The 21808-nt window shown below is 36.7% G+C and overlaps 1 protein-coding gene and 3 long non-coding RNA genes across 9 annotated transcripts in view; all 4 read left to right on the top strand.

Moving 5' to 3' along the window:
- The window catches only part of LOC113013986 (collagen alpha-1(XX) chain), a 43368-nt gene extending 41478 nt beyond the window's left edge, over positions 1-1890 (top strand). For 2 of the 4 annotated variants that reach the window (XM_080295701.1, XM_080295700.1), the window contains exons 41-42: positions 389-550; positions 1049-1890. In XM_080295701.1, coding sequence (XP_080151827.1) covers positions 389-550; positions 1049-1149 — 263 coding nt within the window. In that variant the 3' untranslated portion in view covers positions 1150-1890. The remainder of the gene's footprint in view (positions 1-388; positions 551-1048) is intronic. The other 2 variants (XM_026155261.2, XM_026155260.2) reach the window with 2 other exon arrangements.
- A 3437-nt stretch (positions 1891-5327) lies between these two features.
- On the top strand, positions 5328-10703 carry LOC113014011 (uncharacterized). Of its 3 annotated transcripts, none has more exons than XR_013904393.1 (5): positions 5328-5829; positions 6373-6438; positions 6789-6944; positions 7395-7487; positions 7783-10703. It is a non-coding gene; the product is annotated as an uncharacterized LOC113014011 (long non-coding RNA). The 3 variants fall into 3 exon arrangements; XR_013904392.1 differs by having other exon boundaries at positions 5329-5673; XR_013904391.1 differs by having other exon boundaries at positions 5333-6438.
- Positions 10704-14813: 4110 nt separating this feature from the next.
- LOC113014022 (uncharacterized) lies at positions 14814-17147 on the top strand. Its single transcript, XR_003270905.2, has 3 exons — positions 14814-15273; positions 15385-15433; positions 16998-17147. It is a non-coding gene; the product is annotated as an uncharacterized LOC113014022 (long non-coding RNA).
- Positions 17148-17241: 94 nt separating this feature from the next.
- LOC145423044 (uncharacterized) lies at positions 17242-19519 on the top strand. Its single transcript, XR_013904163.1, has 2 exons — positions 17242-17451; positions 18394-19519. It is a non-coding gene; the product is annotated as an uncharacterized LOC145423044 (long non-coding RNA).
- The last annotated feature ends 2289 nt before the right edge of the window (positions 19520-21808 follow it).

Below are 21808 nucleotides of genomic sequence, written 5' to 3'. Positions count from 1 at the left end.
TCAATTACCATGTCCTTAGTTTTCAAAGTGTTGATCTTTAAGAATGACTGATCACACCAAGAAGCAAACTCATCCACAACAGGCCAATGGGAATCCTCTTCACCATGAAGAAGGCTTACAATGACTGTAAGCTGCATATTTAATGAAATGCCTGTTAGCCTGTGTACTGCGACAGTCATTAGTGTACAAAAATATAGTAGAGGAGAGAGACAACAACCCTGTGGTGAACCAGCAGAAGAATTCAGCTGTTTGGAAAAGCAGCCGTTGCTATATGTGCTAATAATGAATAATGATAAACTCCTTGTTTTTGACTGTCTCGTAGCATGAGTGTTTTGATAAGCACCTAAAATAAAATGTAGTATTACTGTTTTAAAATGTGTATCCACAGGACCTCCTGGTGAGTCTAAGCTGGGAATCCCAGGTCCCAAAGGAGAAAATGGTATGCTGGGGCCATCTGGGATCCCCGGAACACCAGGTCAGCCGGGCGAGATTGGACCACCGGGTGTTTGTGACAACAGCGGAGGCTGCCACATGCTTCCTCAGCAAACAGGTTAGCAGCTAGAGAAAGGCTACTAATCATGCAACCCTGTGAATGTAATGAGTATGAAGATCCAGGCCTGTTTTTTGTTTTGTGTTAACTAATGAAGTACATGTGTAAGTACATGCATGTTTGTCTGGTGTAAGAGGAGCGCTACAGTAGGCAGGATTTCTATTCTCACATTCTGGTGTGTGTTTTTTGTTGTTGTTGTTGTGGTGGTGGTGGTGTTTCTTATATAGTAATATGATCATTTTGGCTGAGAGTGCTGAAGTCCCAATCTGCTGTCCACACCTTACGTTTATGAGGTGCAGCCAATCAGAAGACAGATGGTTTAAAGAATGGTTGACTTAAAAGGAGATGAACTAAACCAGCTTGTTTTAGTAGCTGCACGTGACTAAATCACTGTGGACTGTGTTCAGCTGTGAGCCATGCAAAGCTGCAAAGCACTTCTCATTTGACAGAATTGGGTAACTTTGACATCATTTTCACTTATTCGGCATCCTTTTCAAGTTTCTTTCTTCACACAGAAGACTCTTATGATGACTACCAGCCTTGAATGGAGAAAACATGCAGGAGGCAGTGGTAAGGTGACTGACATCTGTAGGAAATGACTGGTTAATTTGGAAGTGAGCAAAAGACTGACACTGGAGCACAGAAGAACTTTGAAGAGGTTTGAAGAGGTTTGCTGCATTGAAAAAGAAAATAGTAAGGGAAGATTGTGTCTCTCTCTTCTCTTATTAAAATCTTCACTCATGTTTCAAATCAGCTAAGAAATTATTCACTTAAGAACAATTAGGGAGCTTTTTCGTACAAAACCTACCAGTTGATGGATAGCTTCATAAGAGATCTTTTCCCAGTGGAATCAGTAAAGTCTTGCCTTAAACAATGTATTCGCACTGAAATCTTTGTTGCCACGTTTCTGTATTCATGCACTGTATCAATGCCAAATAGTTTAGCTGCATATGTTATTTTCTGTGTATTTCATTTGCCATTCTAACCTTAACTGCCTCAAGAAGAATGAAATTGCATAATCCATGGTGGAAAAGCTTCTTTTTCTTCCATGGTATAAATGATGCTGTGAGAACATTTCTTTCCACGTGTATGATAATTGTTATATTGTTAATTATATTAACTGTATCTGGATATCCATGTTTATTTTAAACTGTATGAATTCTAATTGCTTATTTGTGTTTACATTTAATGATTTTCAAAGCTTTGGTGACAAGAATTTGTGTATAAAAGAAAGAGAAATACAGTGTCAGATAATATTTCTTTTGGTGTATCTTTTTTGTTGCTTTTTCTATGTTTTTTTTAATCTTGTTAATAAAATGTATAAAAATGTGTGTAATTAATCACAATGTGTTAGTGTGTAATCACCCTGAGACATGCATGCCTGTCTGCCAGCATCAAATCTAAAGCTGGTTCTGATTTGCAGATGCAGCCTGCGTAATTTGTCCAGATTATCCGAGCTCTGTTCACTACACATCCAGTCTTCACTTATCAAATCTGTAAGATTCAAGGCTGGTCCTTAAAAGCTCCCAACAACGCAAAACTGCAGTTTTGTGTTGTGTCACTGGAACAAAAAGTCATAATGTAATGAAATTCTGTTAGGAGGGTGGAAAAAAATAACATGATAGTGTTATAATTCTTCATTCAACCATCTTGAGGAGATCATTGTTTCCAGTGGCCTCTATTTTGCAGAGCACAGCCAACCTGTAAGTGACAAGCAAAATGTTGTCAAATTGCCTGCAGTAGTAGTCTCGGGCTGGGGGGCTGCAGTAATCCTAGCGTATTTGTCAAAATAAAGGGAGATCATTTGGACCGAAGTGGGGAAATTCTTGTTCCCTTCAAATACTTTGCACAACACTGCAGAAAATAAACTCTCGGTTACTGGTTGTAACAGGGCGGCCCTTAGCGGCTGGAAACACAGTGAGATGGACCAAGGCAAGTGTAGTGGAACCAAAAAATGCATTTATTTGCTATACAGCTCTCCTTACAACAATTAATTTGTTAAGCTTCTTCACAGCACAAAAATCCATCCTCTAATGACAACTGGCAGCCTTAAATATGTTCAGCTGTCACAGACTTAACCATTATTCCACTCTCAGGTAAATTCTTAAATCCCAACCTTCCATCACAGTATACAATATATCAATAAGAATAAATAAATACATTTTCACATTTACATATTAATAAATATTTCACACTTAATGTTACACCAAACCCAATATTATAAAAACCCAAGCACAAAAAGATTCACCACACTCTCTTTACCAATGGTCTCTCCCGGAACCTTTAAATGGTGTCTGGACCCCCAGGGAAACATTTGCCCAAACACCTTGAAAAGGACACAGGCAAGAAAGGTGAGTAATCATTATCTTACACTTATTTGCACCACTTTTATCCCTAGATTTCACACACACATGCATTAGTTTTCCTTACTGGTAAACCTTAATCACAATCTCGATCACCATTCTTCTCTCCTGACAGACAACCACCACATTCCTTGATGAGGAGCAGCTGTGCAGGATCTGAAATAAGGCTACCAACTGATTTTAAAATTCCCAATAAATAGTCAATAAATATTTAAACTTCTTGTGTGCAAATCCATGCTTAAAGTGCAATGCTAAATAAAGTGCTTGATAAGGTGCTTTTAATAAAGTGAAAGGTGTGCTCTAAAGTGCTATACAGATAATATAATATAAATAAATGCAGTAAGGGAGTCCTCTTCCTTAAACTGGTCTTACGTTTAAATAGTGAAAGTGCTGAAATATATATATTTAGAAATGTTCCTTTTGACTTTGTCATGTTATTTGATCATTATTGTTATTGCATTCATGTACAAGCAGGATATTGAAGCTGTAGTTCGGTTTTATTGTGGAATATTCTGCTTGCCTTGAATATTTAAATATTCAGCAGACTCGGCAACAATGCAGAAGAGCTGAAGGCCACTATCAGAGCAATCTGGGCTCTCATCACACCTGAGCAGTGCCACAGACTGATTCCATGCCACGCCTTATTGCTGTAGTAATTCAGGCAACAGGAGCCCCAACTAAGGCTACGTTCACACTGCAGGTCTTAATGCTCAATTCCGATTTTTTGATCAAATCCGATTTTTTTGTCTCCTCGTTCACACTACAAATAAAATGCGACAGCAAACGCGCTCTAGTGTGAACGCTCAAAGCGGCCCGCATGCGCAAAAGAAGATGTCACACACAACGCGCTCTGTTTAGACCAAGAACAAACAGTATTGTTTGACTGATGGCCGTTAATATAAAGACTTCGGACTTTACGTTTCCCAATTTTTGCTTTAAGTTATTTTGTTATTTACATAATAATGTAAATAACCTAATAATGATCCTTATTGCTGTTTAAGAGAGGAGCGGTGCTTCAAAGGATAGTTGCAGATTTCTGTCAGAATCTGCAGATTATACAGTACAAATAAAATGTTTACGTTGTCTTCCCAACAGTTTCACTGACATCTACACTGGACGGCTAGGAAGCGTTCGCGATGTCTTCTCGGGCGCTGATAATTGGCGTCTGTGTTGTGTCGGTGACGTAAAAGGCGGATTTAATGCGACTTGACCGTTCAAACAGCAGTCGCTTTCTAAAACATCGGATATGTATCGGATTCAGTACCACATACGAAAGTGACCCAGATCGGATTTGAAAATATCGGATTTGTACCGTTCACACTTTCATACCATGATCGGATATTGGTCGCATAGGGTCAAAAAAATCGGATTTGATGCAGGCGAAAGCGCATCAAATCCGATTTTTTTGACGCTATGCGACCCATATCCGATCATGGTATGAAAGTGTGAACGGTACAAATCCGATATTTTCAAATCCGATCTGGGTCACTTTCGTATGTGGTACTGAATCCGATACATATCCGATGTTTTAGAAAGCGACTGCTGTTTGAACGGTCATGTCGCATTAAATCCGTCTTTTACGTCACTGACACAAGACAGACGCCAATTATCAGCGCCCGATAAGACATTGCGAAAGCTTCTTGGCCATCCGGTGAAACTGCTGGGAAGACAACGTTGGAGAAACGTTAACATTTTATTTGTACTGCATAATCTGCAGATTAAGACAGAAATCGGCAACTATCCTTTGAAGCACAGCTCCTCTCTAAAACAGCGATAAGGATAATTATTAGGTTATCTACATTATTATGTAAATAACAAAATAACTTAAAGCAAAAATTGGGAAACGTGAAGTCCGAAGTCTTTATATTAAGGGCCATCAGTCAAACAATATTGTTTGCTCTGGGTCTAAACAGAGCGCGTTGTGTGTGTGACATCTTCTTTTGCGCATGCGGGCCGCTTTGAGCGTTCACACTAGAGCGCGTTTGCTGTCGCATTTTTTTTTGTAGTGTGAACGAGCAGACAAAAAAATCAGATTTGATCAAAAAATCGGAATTGAGCATTAAGACCTGCAGTGTGGACGTAGCCTACGTATTGAGTGCTGTACATGCTCATACTTTTCGTGTTCATACTTTTCAGTTGGCCAAGAGTTCAAAAAATCCTTTCTTTGTATTGGTCTTACGTAATATTCTAATTTTCTGAGATACTGGATTTGGCGTTTTCATTAGTTGTCAGTTATAATCATCAAAATTTTAAAAAATAAACACTTGAAATATATCAGTGTGGAATGAATGTATTCATTTTACAACTTTCACTTTTTGAATGGAATTAGTGCAGGTGTGGAGATATTTCTAGATGTTCTGGAAGTGTAGTTTTTTCATTATTTGCTTTTGTGGTATAGTCCTACACACTCAAAAAAATGAATGAGGTGGATTGTTCAGTGTATATTAATTATTTATTTTCATTTTACTTAAAATATATGTTTTTGTTAAGTTAACATATGTTTTTCTAATCAAGTCTACGTAATTGTGTCTATTATTCAACGTACATAATACTAATGTGTTACTTGATCGCATAACATTTAAGTTAAGTCAATGAGGATCGATATACCTTGTATATCCACAAGGTGGCAGTAATGCAAAAACAGTTGTAATGAAACCGCGCAGAACAAGAAGGTTTCACGGCTTGTGCCTGCTCATGCGCAAGACTTCAAATTTAACTGAAAAAGGCTGTTTTGGCGCCAAGCTGCTGTTTCTTTGAGAGGTAAGACCACTTTTTTCTTTGACTATGTTGTGTAGTATCTATATGTCCAGCATGGTTATATTTTGCGTTTGTCTTACAAGACATGTTATATCGTTTGCGTGTGCTTGTTTTACATTAGTTTTACTGGGTCCTGGACATGCTTATTTTGTGGACTGTGTAAGAAACATTTTTATTGTTTTTTGTTTTATTAAGGGATTAGCTACAGGGGTTCATGGGGTTATTCTTTCAAGGGGTTATTTTTCCATTTGCTTTCTTGGGATTCCTTTTCTGTAATCCGAGAGTCGGAAATATCGAATAGGATAGCAAGGATAGCATAAAGTGACATTTAAAATCCAAAAAGTCAAGGGCGAAAGCCACTGTGACACCATTGTTCTGCTCTATCAGTAATCTGTATTATGTAAAAATGGTCTGTAAATACAGCATGTTTCCTAGCGGAGTTATACATATCAATGTAGTTATAAATTACAGTTTGTGAAAGTACACACTTAATTTTTTTAATAAAATTATTCAAGACATATGAGTGGACAGACAATGGAGGTCGACAGACCTGGTGATAATTGCTTCTATAGAAAGTTAGCACATGGCAGTGTCAATCTCTTGCTTTTCTTCTGAGTAGTATTTTATTTAGTTGTAATTCAAACAATAATTTGCTTCTTGAAATTAAGTAATGAATTTCTTGTTTTACTTTATAAATCTCAGATCCTGCCTTTACCTGCTCCCTCCTATACTGATGTGGTGTATGTGGTATTGCTGAGCTTGTATGTGGTATGTGAACTGTTATACTTTTAAAAACAAAACTGTTTTATAAGTTAAGTTTTCTTTTGTGACCCATCCCATGCCCCTGTTATTTCGTCTCCACATCTGAACCATGGTAAAGGTTGCAGTTCAAAGGCCTGAGGCATGAAATTCTTTTCAGATCAGCTGTGATCAATATTTTTTGGAACTTGATAAATAACAATAAAAGCTGTAATGGCTCCATTAGCATTTTGTGTAAATGTTTGTGTTAAAATTATAGCTTTAATGAGGTCTTTCTACATTAGTTTTAGTTTGTATATGTGTACATATAGTATGTATATTTACAGTACAGTATGTTGTGTTTGTTGACATATTTTCAGGTGGAAGCAGAATATGTGAGGATTACTACTGCTGCACATGTTCCAAGGCTTTTTACACAACTTGACCAATACACTGACCAGCTCATAAAAGTCTTCAAGAAAAAAGGAGGCGTTGCAGGGAAGAAAATTAGACAAACTTTGGCCCCTGCCACACAGGTGCGTTATTCTGTTGGTAGCAAAATATTATGGCTAATAAGATCATTTTCAAATTTAAACAGCTAGTGTATGGTAGCTGCACAGTGCACTTACATTTATATTAAGCAAGACAAAGTTTGGTACTCAAAACGTTGGAAAATTTAAATTACCTAAACATATGTAAAATCTGATCCCTTGATTTAGGTTAAACCAGAAGTGAATGTTTTTATGTTATGTTTTGAATGCAAAAAAGATGATGTATTAGTTTCTTTACCTCCATTATGGACATATATAATGTGGTGGAAACCCTGCCCAACAGGTTAACTATTCATATCCATGTGATGATTAGTTGGTCTTGTGTACATGTCTATCTGTGCAGTGGCTATGTCATTCATTTTGCGTATAATGTGAGTTTCTGTCATCCTAAAGTATTTCTGTTTTCTCTTCCTGTATCTCTGCCACTCTCTACAGAAGGAAACCATTGAAAAGGGGAGGGAGTGTGTCCTCAGGGCACTACCTTTTTACCTGAATGAAGACCCAAGCATCCTCTTCAAAGAATAATTGGTTGGTAATTTTAGTTTTGGTTTAATACAGATAAAAAACTAATTTTGAATAACTAATGTTGTTGCATGTTGTAATGTTGTTGTTGTTGTAATTTGCATGGAACCTGTTTAAATGTTTTGGGAAATCTTGTATACCCAAACTATTTATATTTATCGTTGAATCTGTAGTCTGAAATAGTGGCGCACTGGGGTGCATGTTCCTAATATTGTGTTTACGTCATTAAAGGGTAGCTTTGGCCCTTTTTCTTTCTTTTTTTTAAAACTGGATGCCATTTTTCTATGTTTTTGTGTCTAAGCTACAGCTGTTCAGAGGGAGCTGGAACAAATTACCCTTGCTATCTTTACCATCGAAAGAGCTGATGCCAGCACTCCTCCAGCCGATGTGGGTATAACCATCTAGTGTGTCCTGCATGACCTGGAAGACCTGGCCTCTGCATGTGCACTCTTAATGGGTGGGATATATGCACTGAATCTCAGTTAACCTCAAGACTGAAAGCTAAGAGACAATCAAAAGTATTGAGATTTAAAGGATTTAATTGAGAGATGATACTGCACCAGAAATGTTGAAGGGTGGTGTGTATATTAGCGTTCAAGGCATATTGTTATGAGGTGGAAATATGTTCATATTCAGTTTGTGTTACATTGTGTGCATTGTAAAGGTAATTGCAATACATACTAAAAATAAGGGTAAGTTAGGAGGTTGATCTGATATCCCCGTGTTGGTGTTGTTCCCAGATCATCATACTAAATGTTGTTCCAGGATCAACATTGCAAGTGACCAATCAGAATGTTGTGACGTCATACTTTTGCGACTTCGGGAAAAACCGGCGTAAAACAAAAAACTGTACTTAAGCTGCGAGAAACCGCCTCTGTCCGCCGATCAACTGACCCTGACCCTGACCGTAACCCTTTAATAAACAGTAAGCAGAATTGATATTGTCCTTGCAACATTGGAATTTCATAAATGCACGAATGGCTTGGAATAGAATAACGTCACAACAATGTGATTGGTCACTTGCAATGTTGAACCTGGAACAACATTTTCATGATGGTCTGGGAACAACACCAACAGGAGAATATCAGATCATCCAAGTTGGGAATGCAGGATGAATGTATATTTTGTGGACTTTTAAAGACGAACAATTGTTTCCATGTTAAAATGTTTCCATCTGAAGTTTTTTGCCCAAACACTGGTAAAATAAATGTTGACAGTGGCAAGTGTTAAATGGTTACTGCTGTGCTGTTGCAAAAAAACTGAACGCTGACAAGCTGTTTTATTGTTAGACCATAATCTTGGCATGTTTTGTTAAAGTTTTATTTGGGATGGTGATGTAATTTTCTTTGATTGCTAATATCAGTGGACTATTTATTATTATTATTATTATTATTGTTGTTGTTGTTGTTGTTGTTACATAATTTTTTTTTTTTTAAATTGTGGCTGTTGAGGTGGACACTTCACTTTGCATTGTTAAAGGAAAGCACTTCATTGGCATTGTGTTACTGGACTGACCCTAAGCAATCATTGCAAATAGCAACTTTGCTATCCATTTTAGACACTAAAAGAAAAAAAACACTCACAGACCTTACTAGCATCACATGTGCATAACTCAAGTGTCATCTTATCAATGTGTTATGTGATCTTCAATGCGTTTTTTTTTTTTCTTCTATTTCTGGTAGATACAGACATTTAATTTAAAGTCTTGATGTTGCATCTGTCTACATACTGTTAATTACTAACCCTAATGAGCTGTTGTGTTTTATTTTGGACTGGGTTTACACAAATGCTCACTGAATGTGTTGGCAATAAAATAAATTTTAAAAAATAAGTTGGATGTACTTAATTCATTTGTGTGGAACCTGTTGACAAAATAGATTTATGTAAAACTAATTAATAAAGCACAAGGTGGCTGAAAATATAATATTTGAATTAATCTAACTTAAATTTAACATTTTACTGCCACAAATAAGAAATGTGTTGAAGTAACTAATCTAAACTATCTAACCTGAAAATATATCATCTATGTTCATACAACATAACTTGATTTAGTTAGTCTTAAATATGTCTTGTTAATCTTAAGTAGTTTTTTTAAATTAGATGAACTAAAGATTTTTGCTTTAAACTAACATAATTCAATTTCGTGGAACCTGTTGACAAAATAATTTTAATTAAAGTCAACGTTTCATTTTTTTGAGTGCACTCAAAAAAGTCAACTAAGGCAGTTGTTTGATTAATTCAATAGACATTTGTCTATTTAACATGAACATATTGAGTTTAGGTTTTTAAATCATTATCAGTTGTTGGTTTAACATAAAATAACAAAAAGTTTAATGAACTAGATTTGCATTCTTCAGTTCAATTAAATGTAATTATTTTAAATCAACAACTCTAAAACCGATGCCTAGTGCGCATGCTCAAACTTCCCAAAAGTGAAGAGGCGGGAACGCGGAGAAGTTATGTGTTTAGTGGACTGCCATTTCCCTCTGCGGAATCTTCCACAATACAGGTAAGTAATAAATAACTCAAAATATCTTAGTCAAACGAAGTTGTTCTGTCCATTAATTGTTTAACAATGTTTTTAATTCCAAATGTGTAAGTTGTCATTAGACAGCGGGAGTGGAGCAAATACAGTGAAAATCTGGTATTAGACGGTGCCAATCGGTACCGTCTAATACCTGATTTATAATCCGCTCTGGGTATATTTATACTATTATTAGCATTTCCACTTCATTGTTTTTCTTTTTTTTTTTTTACCCGTTTTTGCAGTTAGTCTTATAGTGTTTTTAGCGGTTATTGATATGTTTAATTCAATATTTAACACATTTGTAATTCACTTTCAAAGTAAATGAAGTTAGCTAAAGCTAGTATGGTTGTCTCATTGAACTTCTACCTAGCTCTGTTAGCATTCACTTTGGTTTTAAATGACGGTTATTGCAAGACATGGTCTTTGTTCACTTTTTTATTATCATTTGCATTTTTTCTTTCGTTCTTTCTCTCTCCTTTTATTTACTGGTGTCAAGCCAGCCTCCAATTTGAGACTTGCAGTCAAGCCAGCCTCCAGTTTGTTTTACTTCCCTGTGTATTCAAAGTATTACGGGAATGGATGTGGAAACCGGATTTCAAAATAAAAGCCAACTTCGAGTGAATTAACAGATATGTTAAGAACATAATAACATATAATTTAGGCTTTTTTTTTTTTTTTTACAAACTCTAATGTTAGATCTATATGACACAGCCTTGTACCCTAATTGTGCCCTGTCACTATCAAGGCCATCTTATTTTGGATTTCAAAGTAAAAGCCCTGTGAATCTTCATTTTTGAACTACTCTTTCAATGACTTAATAATGCTCTTAAAAGCAAAAGTCGTATTTCCAAATACTATTTGAACTTTATATCAACACTTTCCAACCACAGTCTTTTTACAGTGATACCATATCAATATCAAGTCAGTCTGATTTTGCCTTTCATAGTAATGGCCCTTTGAAATTGTCCATAATTGACTTAATCTTCTAACGATTCAAAATGCTCTAAAATGAAAAATTCTTGTTTCCACAGGGTAATTCCACCTTAGATCAACAGTATACAGCCCCATAGTGATACCATATCAATATCAAGTCATTCTGATTATGCCTTCCAAAATAAAAGCCTTTTTAAATTGTCCATAATTGACCTAACTTTCAGTGATTTCAAAATGCTGTAAAATGGAAATTTCCTGTTTCCGCAGGATAATTCCACTTTAGATCAACAGTATCCAACCCGACAGTAAAACCATGTAAATTTCATGTTGGTCTGATTTCGCCTTTCAAATTAATGGCCCGTCGAATTTGTCCATATGTGATATACTCTTTCAATTATTTCAGAATGTTTTAAAAATGAAAATTGCTGTTTCAACACATATTGGGTTTTCATTTTGAAAAGCAAAATCAGACTCAATTGATTATGACAGAATTGAATCATAAAGATGATGTAAAAGGAAGCTGAAATTGCCACTAGGTTGTAATTGATAGTACGTTTATATTTTAAGTCTGTGGAAAGATGTCATTCTAAATAAAGAAATTACAAAACAGCTTGCAAACCAACCATGACATCTTTCCACAGACTTAAAATATAAACGTACTATCAATTACAACCTAGTGGCAATTTCAGCTTCCTTTTACATCATCTTTATGATTCAATTCTGTCATAATCAATTGAGTCTGATTTTGCTTTTCAAAATGAAAACCCAATATGTGTTGAAACAGCAATTTTCATTTTTAAAACATTCTGAAATAATTGAAAGAGTATATCACATATGGACAAATTCGACGGGCCATTAATTTGAAAGGCGAAATCAGACCAACATGAAATTTACATGGTTTTACTGTCGGGTTGGATACTGTTGATCTAAAGTGGAATTATCCTGCGGAAACAGCATCTTTCAATTTAAGAGCATTTTGAAATCGTTAAAAGAGTAGGTCGTCTACGGGCAATTTGAAAATACTTTTATTTTGGAAGGCAAAATCAGAGTGACTTGATCTTAACATCGTATCTCTGTGGGGTTGTATACTGTTGATTTAAAGTGAAATTATTCTGTGGAAACAGAAAATTTCCTTTTTAGAGCATTCCGAAATCACTGAAAGTTAGGTAAGTTACTGGCATTTTCAACAGGCCATTATTTTGGAAGGCAAAATCAGAATGACTTGAAAATGAAGTAGTACCATGGTGTGGATGTACACTTTTGATCTAACATGGATTCATCCTGTGGAAAGAGCAAGTTTCATTTTTAGAGCGTTCTGAATTCTTTAAAAGAGTAGGTCGTATATCGGCAATTTGAAAAGTCTTTTATTTTGGAAGGCAACATCAGACTGATTTGATATTGATATGGTATCACTGTGGGGTTGGATACTATAAAGTGGAATTATGCTGTGGAAACAGCAATTTTCCATCTTAGAGCATTTTGAATTCGCTCCAAAAGTAAGTCATATATGGGCAAATTGAAAAAGCTTTTATTTTGAAAAGCAAAATCAGACTGACTTGAAATTGACATGGTAACATCGTGAGGTTGTATACTGTTGATCTAAAGTGGAATTACCCTGTGGAAACTGAAATCTTCCTTTTTAGAGCATTCTGAAATCACTGAAAGTTAGGTAAATTATGGGCATTTTCAACAGGCCATTATTTTGGAAGGCATAATCAGAGTGACTTGAAATTGATATGGTAACATCGTGAGGTTGTATACTGTTGACCTAAAGTGAAATTATCCTGTGGAAACAGCAATTTTCACTTTTAGAGCATTTTGAAATCTTTAAAAGAGTAGGTCGTATCTTGGCAATTTGAAAAGTCTTTTATTTTGGAAGGCATAATCAGAATGACTTGATATTGATATGGTAACATCGTGAGGTTGTATACTGTTGACCTAAAGTGAAATTATCCTGTGGAAACAGCAAAATTCTTTTTAAGAACATTTTGAAATCGTTAAAAAAGTAGGTCGTATATATGCTCAATTTGAAAGGGCATTTATTTTGGAAGGCATAATCAGAATGACTTGATATTGATATGGTATCACTGTGGGGCTGTATACAGTTGATCTAAGGTGGAATTACCCTGTGGAAACAGGAATTTTCCATTTTAGAGCATTTTGAATCGTTAGAAGATTAAGTCAATTATGGACAATTTCAAAGGGCCATTACTATGAAAGGCAAAATCAGACTGACTTGATATTGATATGGTATCACTGTGGGGCTGTATACTGTTGATCTAAAGTGGAATTACCCTGTGGAAACAGGAATTTGCCATTTTAGAGCATTTTGAAATTGTTCCAGGATCAAGTCAGATATGGGCAGTTTGAAAATGCTTTTATTTTTGAAAGCAAAATCAGAATGACTTGATATTGATATGGTAACATCGTGAGGTTGTATACTGTTGAACTAAAGTGAAATTATCCTGTGGAAACAGCAAAATTCTGTTTAAGAACATTTTGAAATCGTCAAAAAAGTAGGCCGTATATGCTCAATTTGAAAGGGCATTTATTTTGGAAGGCATAATCAGAATGACTTGATATTGATATGGTATCACTGTGGGGCTGTATACTGTTGATCTGGAGTGGAATTACCCTGTGGAAACAGGAAATTTCCATTTTAGAGCATTTTGAAATCACTGAAAGTTAGGTCAATTGTGGACAATTTGAAAAGGCTTTTACTTTGGAAGGCAAAATCAGAATGACTTGACATTAATATGGTATCACTGTGGGGCTGTATACTGTTGATCTAAGGTGGAATTACCCTGTGGAAACAGGAAATTTCCATTTTAGAGCATTTTGAAATCACTGAAAGTTAGGTCAATTATGGACAATTTGAAAAGGCTTTTATTTTTGAGAGCAAAATCAGAATGACTTGATATTGATATGGTATCACTGTGGGGCTGTATACTGTTGATCTAAAGTGGAATTACCCTGTGGAAACAGGAATTTGCCATTTTAGAGCATTTTGAAATTGTTCCAGGAGCAACTCAGATATGGGCAGTTTGAAAATGCTTTTATTTTTTAAAGCAATATCAGAATGTCTTGATATTGATATGGTAACATCGTGAGGTTGTATACTGTTGATCTGGAGTGGAATTACCCTGTGGAAACAGGAAATTTCCATTTTAAAACATTTTGAAATCACTGAAAGTTAGGTCAATTATGGACAATTTAAAAAGGCTTTTATTTTGGAAGGCATAATCAGAATGACTTGATATTGATATGGTATCACTGTGGGGCTGTATACTGTTGATCTAAGGTGGAATTACCCTGTGGAAACAAGAATTTTTCATTTTAGAGCATTTTGAATCGTTAGAAGATTAAGTCAATTATGGACAATTTCAAAGGGCCATTACTATGAAAGGCAAAATCAGACTGACTTGATATTGATATGGTATCACTGTAAAAAGACTGTGGTTGGAAAGTGTTGATATAAAGTTCAAATAGTATTTGGAAATACGACTTTTGCTTTTAAGAGCATTATTAAGTCATTGAAAGAGTAGTTCAAAAATGAAGATTCACAGGGCTTTTACTTTGAAATCCAAAATAAGATGGCCTTGATAGTGACAGGGCACAATTAGGGTACAAGGCTGTGTCATATAGATCTAACATTAGAGTTTGTAAAAAAAAAAAAAAAAAAAAAAGCCTAAATTATATGTTATTATGTTCTTAACATATCTGTTAATTCACTCGAAGTTGGCTTTTATTTTGAAATCCGGTTTCCACATCCATTCCCGTAATACTTTGAATACACAGGGAAGGTAAAACAAACTGGAGGCTGGCTTGACTGCAAGTCTCGAATTGGAGGCTGGCTTGACACAAGTTTTTATTTTAAGCATTCGGCCTCTCACAGTAATGCAAGTTAAACTAGCATGCGCGATTTGCTAAATATTAGCTGTGTCCAAATTCAGGGGCTGCATCCTTCGAATTGACTTGATCGCTAGTGCATGGGGAAAAAGAGCATAAACACGAGGTCAGAGGAAAAGGCAATGGCGGATAGTTATGAAAATTGCCTGTCGGACCTTTACCGCAACTACCAGCATCTTTATTGCATAGTGTGAAACACTGCTATTACATTTGGCAACAGATTGGATATTTATCTGTGAATTTTATATTGCAAGAGGTATTTATATGTATTTGTATTTTTTTTATACATTTGCAACAAAGTTTAAAAAAAAATCCACTGTGGAATTTTTATAAAATAATTTTGTCTGTTTTCTTTACCATAGTAACACCACAAAGAAAGCTGACCCCTTTTTCTGATTGTTTGTGCCTCCTCTTTAATACATGGTAAGCCTTTTACCATCATATATTTTTTATGATAGTTTTATGATTTAATCAAAGTGAAAAAAAGGTGCCAATAAAACTATCCTTAAAACTGCTTTTCTTTTTTTCTTTCAGTGACTTGTATGTGGCAGTGCAAGCGTTGTTCCATCAGGGAGAGTAGTAGGTACAAATTATTGAAACACTGTACAGGGCTCGCAAAATCGCTAGCCCGACGTCCCAGGGCTAGCGATTTTTCCAGTCGGGCTACCAAAATCTATCTCTGCCCTGCCCGTCGGGCTGTCATAGGAAGGAAAAATATATGTCAATGCTTCTGCATTCTTTCGGAAATGTAGCTGGGTAATTATGTCATTGGCATCGGTGAGCCACTGTCAATATGTGACATATTGAAATCGCGTTTGAATTCGCGCTTGTTTTTTGCTTTCACTTTGCAATCGCGACCTGTGTATAGAAAGCGACAGTACTGATTGGTGAGTGATGATAATTTGCGCACCAATTCCTCTGACATCGTCTTATCAATCGTTAGCTTACTATGCAAACATGACAAGTGAAATCTCCCGCAGCTTAAACATGTGAGAGGTTGATCGTGCAGAGAATCGCTGAGCGTTATGTGAGTGCGTGTGTAAAAGCAGCATTATTTGCTGAGCCAAATAAGACAGGTCAGGGTGAAGAAGTGACAGCCAAAGAAAAGCTTACCACAAAACGGAAAAGTTATGACAAATCAGACTATAAGGCAAAAAGAAAGTGCAGCTTTATGGTTTCATGGACAAAAGAATTTCTGTGGCTGCAACATGACGAGCTAAATAACCAGGGCTGCACATAAGTGGTCCGCAGGTGCGTATTTGCTGTCAAAATAAAAAACGCGCACAAGATAAGAAGTTGCAACGCGTGTTTGCATACATAAGATTTTCTGGAGGAGGACATATTTGTTTAGAACTCTTAAATATGTCGAAGAAGCTCCTTTAAGCAATTACTTTGGTTTTCCTCCACCTCCAAACAAATGTCAGAAGGAGTCCGAACCACAAAAGAAGCGCGTATTCTCGCAAAAGTGGTTGCAGGAGGTGAGCTGGCTTCAAACAAATGATGAACGCACAGATGTGGTGCAGAATGTGCCGTGAAAATCCCACTCTAGCGAACAAAAACAGTGCCTTTTATATGGATGCAAACGTGCGTTGCAACTTCTTATCTGTTGCGCGTCTTTTATTTTGACAGCGAATGCGCACATGCGGACCACTTATGTGCACCCGTGTAAATAACATGACGTTCTGCCGGGTGTGTTGTTGGTTTTCCCTCGATTTCTGAGTCGACAAGCGCCTTTGTTACTGGGACCAGTAATTTTAAGAAAGGCCCCCATTAGAAATGGATTATTGCTCAGTCTGCAATATCTTTCCCAGAACAAACACCAATTGCAAATAATATACTAAAAATAAACCTGAAAAATCTGTTTAGAACAGCATACTGTGTTGCAAAGAGTGAACTACCACTGGTGCAATTTAGCAGTCTTTGCAAACTTCAAAAAGCAAATGGCCTAGATCTTGGTTCCACTTGCCTCCTACTTGTGACTTTAGTGGAAATTTCAAATTCAGTATCTGACACAGACTGATTCATGTCCTACACAGACAGCACTGATGTCTGCATGGTCTTCTAAAAGCAGCTTTAGTCAGCTTAGATGTGAAGTGAGTGAAATATACAGTTGCGTTTTTAATCAATGTATTTGTTCTCTATTGCAGATTGAGAAGGAGTTTCTGCGAATCACCACAAAGCCTCTGCTATCTACTTTCTTTGCCGAGCTTGACCAATACGCGCCATGCTTAATGGAAATCTTTCTGACCAAAGGAGGGACACGTGGAAAGAAAATAAGAGGTCTCATGCTTGCCATCTCCAAGGTTTGTATTAGGATTGAGTAGACTTTGTCATAGGCAGCAAAAATAACTTTTATTTGGAGATGAAGTTGTCGATTTTGTTTCGGCTTAACAAGTGGTACATGCCAGGTTCTAACCTAAAGAATAATTATGCAAGTTAACTGATTACCCTAGCTTTAAGAAAAACAGACTGGTTTTGGCTCATATTATCTCCTCCTCCTCTCCAGCATGACAACATCGATACCAGACGAGCATGCATCTTGAAGTCTTTGTGCATCCACCTAAACGAAGACGTTAATAGAAGTTAATAAAGGAGGACTTGGTGAGTCATTGTGACAGCATGTTGTCTGTAACATTCTCATACAAATTGTGACGTTGCCTCAAATGCAAATCATTAAAATTAAAATTTTGAGATTAGCAACAAGACACCTGGTATTGGGGAAAGGATGTCTTGAATACCAAACAGTATTAAGCATTGCAATAAAGAATTTCTGGAATTTGGTATTGGAAGGAAAGAAATTTATGCATACTTAAACTTGATACACAAACATACAATGCATTTAACATGCATCAAGACAATATTGCTTTTGAATCTGTACTTGGATTAAAACAAGTCCTGTTGTTTTTTCATTGCTATGGCCATCAGTATTTGTAAATAGAAATGTCTATGAACTTTGAGCTGTTTAGTACTAACACTTCTATACCTGTTTTATTTTAACAGCTGAGTTAGCCTTTTCTCGAGTCCTGTCCCCCTAAGTTACTCTTGCTACGTCCGACAAACAAATGGTTTCCTTTGCGCACCAATGGGTACCCGAATGTGCGAGCAGACATGCTTCATAATGTTCGGTACATTTACCTGGGAATGGGGCCATACACACTGTTTAATCCATTCACGTTGTTTTTGACTTTGTGAATGGAAAGAACACAACTCCTCCAGACACAATCTCTCGGCGTATCGGTGGGCACACCGCTTCTCCATCTTGCTTGAGGTTAAGGTTTGTCAGACACAGTAACGATTGCTATAATGTGTAATTGGACAATGGCCCTTTCGGGGGAGGGGCCGGTGAGAGGTCAATTATGCCACCTCTTTTGACATGAGAGGTGTATTTTATAATTTATGTATTGGAGTAATTACTAACAACTACTTTAGTGGTGTAATTTTCTGTTTATTACTTTGACTACTTGGATTTTATGAACAGCATAGAAACAGTTGTTTAAACAATCTCTTAAATTTTACTTTGTTGTCTTATACTTTTTCATGTAGGATACGGACAGCGAGGCAAAAAGCTGCATGGAGCAAACTGTGATGGGGGTGTACGTCATCCAGAAGGAGGGTGCTGAACCTGAAGATGACCCAGAGGACATTGGTGTCCTGATTGAGGGTGTGGAGGCTAACACTGATTTGGGTAACATTGCACAAGCATGTGCTCTGTTGTTTGGACTCATATACTGTTTGAACCTGAGCTACCCACCAGAACTTAAATGCACCTTTGAAGTCCTCCAGAAGATACTTTTAAATTTTGATGGACAAAAGCTGTCTTCAAAGGTACAGTTTCTGAAAAACAAGCTTATGGGGTGAGAGCACTTGAAAATGACTGATAGGTCTTGAATGGTTCATTGGTGCAATGGTGATTTCCAATATATAATGTTAATATTTGAGTTGTTTATATTTTCTTTCATTTAAAAAAATTATTTTTTAAGTTTTTGGATTCTCTCTGTTGGGCAATTCACCTTTTATACAGCACTGCAGATGATTTTTGTTTGTCCTTATATAGATGGCTCAAAGTGGATCAGAAGTACTGACAGAAGTACTATGTTGTGTTTATGTATCAAGGTCCTGTAAAGTTTAAGACCACTGCCACCTGTTAAGTTCACTGTATTATTGTGTCCATTTTGCTTGCTAGCATGTTTTAAAACACAGCAAAACTATATTGCTAGCTGTGGAGGACTGCAACCAAAATTAAAAAAATAAATACAGAAATATAAAAATTGGTCAAACTAATAATTATTTCAATGAGATACACCAAACAAATATAGATTTTCATCAACTATGGAATTTTTTGTTGTTGTTGTATTGCCCCCAAAATATTTCTAATTATTTTATTTTATTTTTCCAAATTCACACAATTCTATTTTGTCACATGTTTTAACTTGCCAAGTGGGAGATGTATTTTTATCTTTTAGTTTAATTTTTTAGAATGCAGTCGATATATTGAGCAAATTTTGCATCTGTTTTTAGTTGTGGAAGCTTTGGTTCCAACATATTACCTATGTAAATAAGTATTCTAACGTTTTACCTTTTGAAGTGGCATAATGCTTGCAGGTGTACAAAAATGGTAAGCTTTTATATTGTCCACTAAATCCAGTTAATAAAGATAATGTTATCATAATCTGATTGTGACTTTTTTTTGTAAAGTAGTGGGTTTCTAAATGTGTAACAAATGTAAACAAATCTAATTGAAATAATTTGGTTGAAATGAGTGAAATCATTGCCTTGATTAACAAAGTAGTTGTTGAAACAACAAGATTTAATTCTGTTTTCCTAAACTTTTTAAATTGTGTAGAATGAATTAAAACAAATTTCACTCTACATACTTAAATAAATCACTTCAAATCAATGTAAGTATAGTATGTTGATCCAACGTAATCTGATTACATTAAACCACCAAATGCTAAATGATCGAAAAGGGTTTATTGTACTTGGTTAAATTGTGTGCAAAAAGGGTGCCATGATTAAATTGTGTTCATCCAACAACAGATTTTTTTGAGTGTATATTAGCTGTTAAATGGCATTTATTAATATGATTGGATTTGACTTTAAGGTTTGAATTATGGTATTTCAAAGCAGCAAAACATTGGATCCTGGTTAAGTTGTATTTGTTTGTCTGATTGTTGAATTGTTTCTGTATTATTTTGTGTATTTTTCTTATAAGATTCGCAAGGGAAATGGCAGGACCACTGGGTTGCTTCTCAGAAGAAGATAGTCATAATAATACTTGTTTTTGTTGTGGTATAAAACTGTATTGCCTGCTTACAGGGCCATCCTTTTTGTGAAGCAGATCGCTGATTCACATCAAGGTCCAGCGTGCTGCAACTTGTCATTTCAACTGCTACAGCAAATGAAGTCTTTTAAAAGTTAGTCGTTCTCCTGTACTTCAGAGAAGAAAACGAACACAGCAAGTACAAAAACCTTAACTCACCACTAGGTAAAGATCACCCTGAGTGGCTTTAACTTGCATTATTCAATATTACAATATTGACCAAATAAATATTATGTTTTATTGCAGCTTGAAAAACTAATGGCCTTGGCTACAAACCACTGCTGCTTTCTGGGAAGAAGAGCAAAAAAGGAGAAATCAGATGTGAAATATTAACCCCTGGCTGCAGACTTACAGCCTTTGTCAAGGAATCCCTTCAGAAGATGTGCTGATGTTATCAGTACTGTTGTGAAGGTAAGATTCAGATCCTGCATTTTTAAAGTTATGATTTATGTTTTTGGTGTAAAAAAAAAAAAAGTTTCTTATGTTTACCTGTTAGAAGACCATTTTAGTGTAAAACCAGAAATTAAATCATCAATTCTCCCGTTTTCACATAAGCCATCTTTAATGTCCTCTTCTCTGCCACTGTCACCAGAGTATCCAGCTTTATGCCAGCCACCTTGTTGATTAGTTTTTCCAGCCTGGATGAGTCCATCTTTGCTGTGCTGCTCCCCCAGCACACCACAGCATAGAATAGTACTCCAGCAACTGCCAACTGGTAAAACATCCTCAGGAGCTTCCTGCAGATGTTGAAAGACCTCAGTCTCCAGAGGAAGTACAGTCTGCTTTTTTTGCATGACCAGTCCAGTTTGTTGTCCACCCACAGCCCGAGGTATTGTACTAGTTGACCACCTCCATCTCCTCTCCCTCTATCTGAACTGGCAGTGGACCTGGTATGGACCTCCTAAAGTCCACAACCAGTGGTCTTTGAGGTGTTGAGTTGCAGGTGGTTTGTGGGACTCCATGTAACAAAATTCCTCAGAAGCCTCCTGTACTCCTCTACCTGAGCACCCTGTGGTGCTCCTGTGCTGCTGACCACAATGTCAGCCCTGATGTCCTTCAGCCTAATGTACTGTGGTCTGTTGGTGAGATTGTTGGCGATCCAAGCAACCTGGCAGGGGTCCACCTGCATCCTGTTCAGCTTTTCCTGGAGCAGACGGGGCCCTCAAAGGCACTCAAAGTCAAGAAACAGGATCCTGACCGTGCCTTTTCCCTTGTCCAGGCGTGAGCGGGCTGTGCTGCTTTCATCTCCTCTTTCACTTTGCTCCAGAAGGCCTCCTCCTTCATGTTGAGGACAGCTTTGACTTCCTGTGTTACCCACGGTTTTATTAGGATAACACCGTACCACCTTAGCAAGGGCGACCGCATCCACACAAAAGTTGACATAATAAGTATGACAGTGTGTCGCCGCCTCTGTCCTCACCATGTGGGATCAGAAGCACATCCCAGTCTGTGGTGTCATAGCAGTCTCTCAGAGCATCCTCCTTTTCTGGGGTCCATCTCCTAATGGAGCAGGTTGTGACAGGCTGCCTTTGGATGAGGAGTCCAAAGGCAATCTATCTATTGTATTGACATCATACCCTGCAGAATTAGAGACGAAGCAGCCGGGCTATGTAAAAAGCGTAAGGGGGCGTGTTCGCG

The sequence above is a fragment of the Astatotilapia calliptera genome, chromosome 20 (assembly GCF_964374335.1).
Source record: "Astatotilapia calliptera chromosome 20, fAstCal68.1, whole genome shotgun sequence".
NCBI classification, from domain to species: Eukaryota; Metazoa; Chordata; class Actinopteri; order Cichliformes; family Cichlidae; genus Astatotilapia; species Astatotilapia calliptera.
Note: the sequence above shows the minus strand (reverse complement) of the source record. Positions and strands in the feature narration are given on the sequence as shown.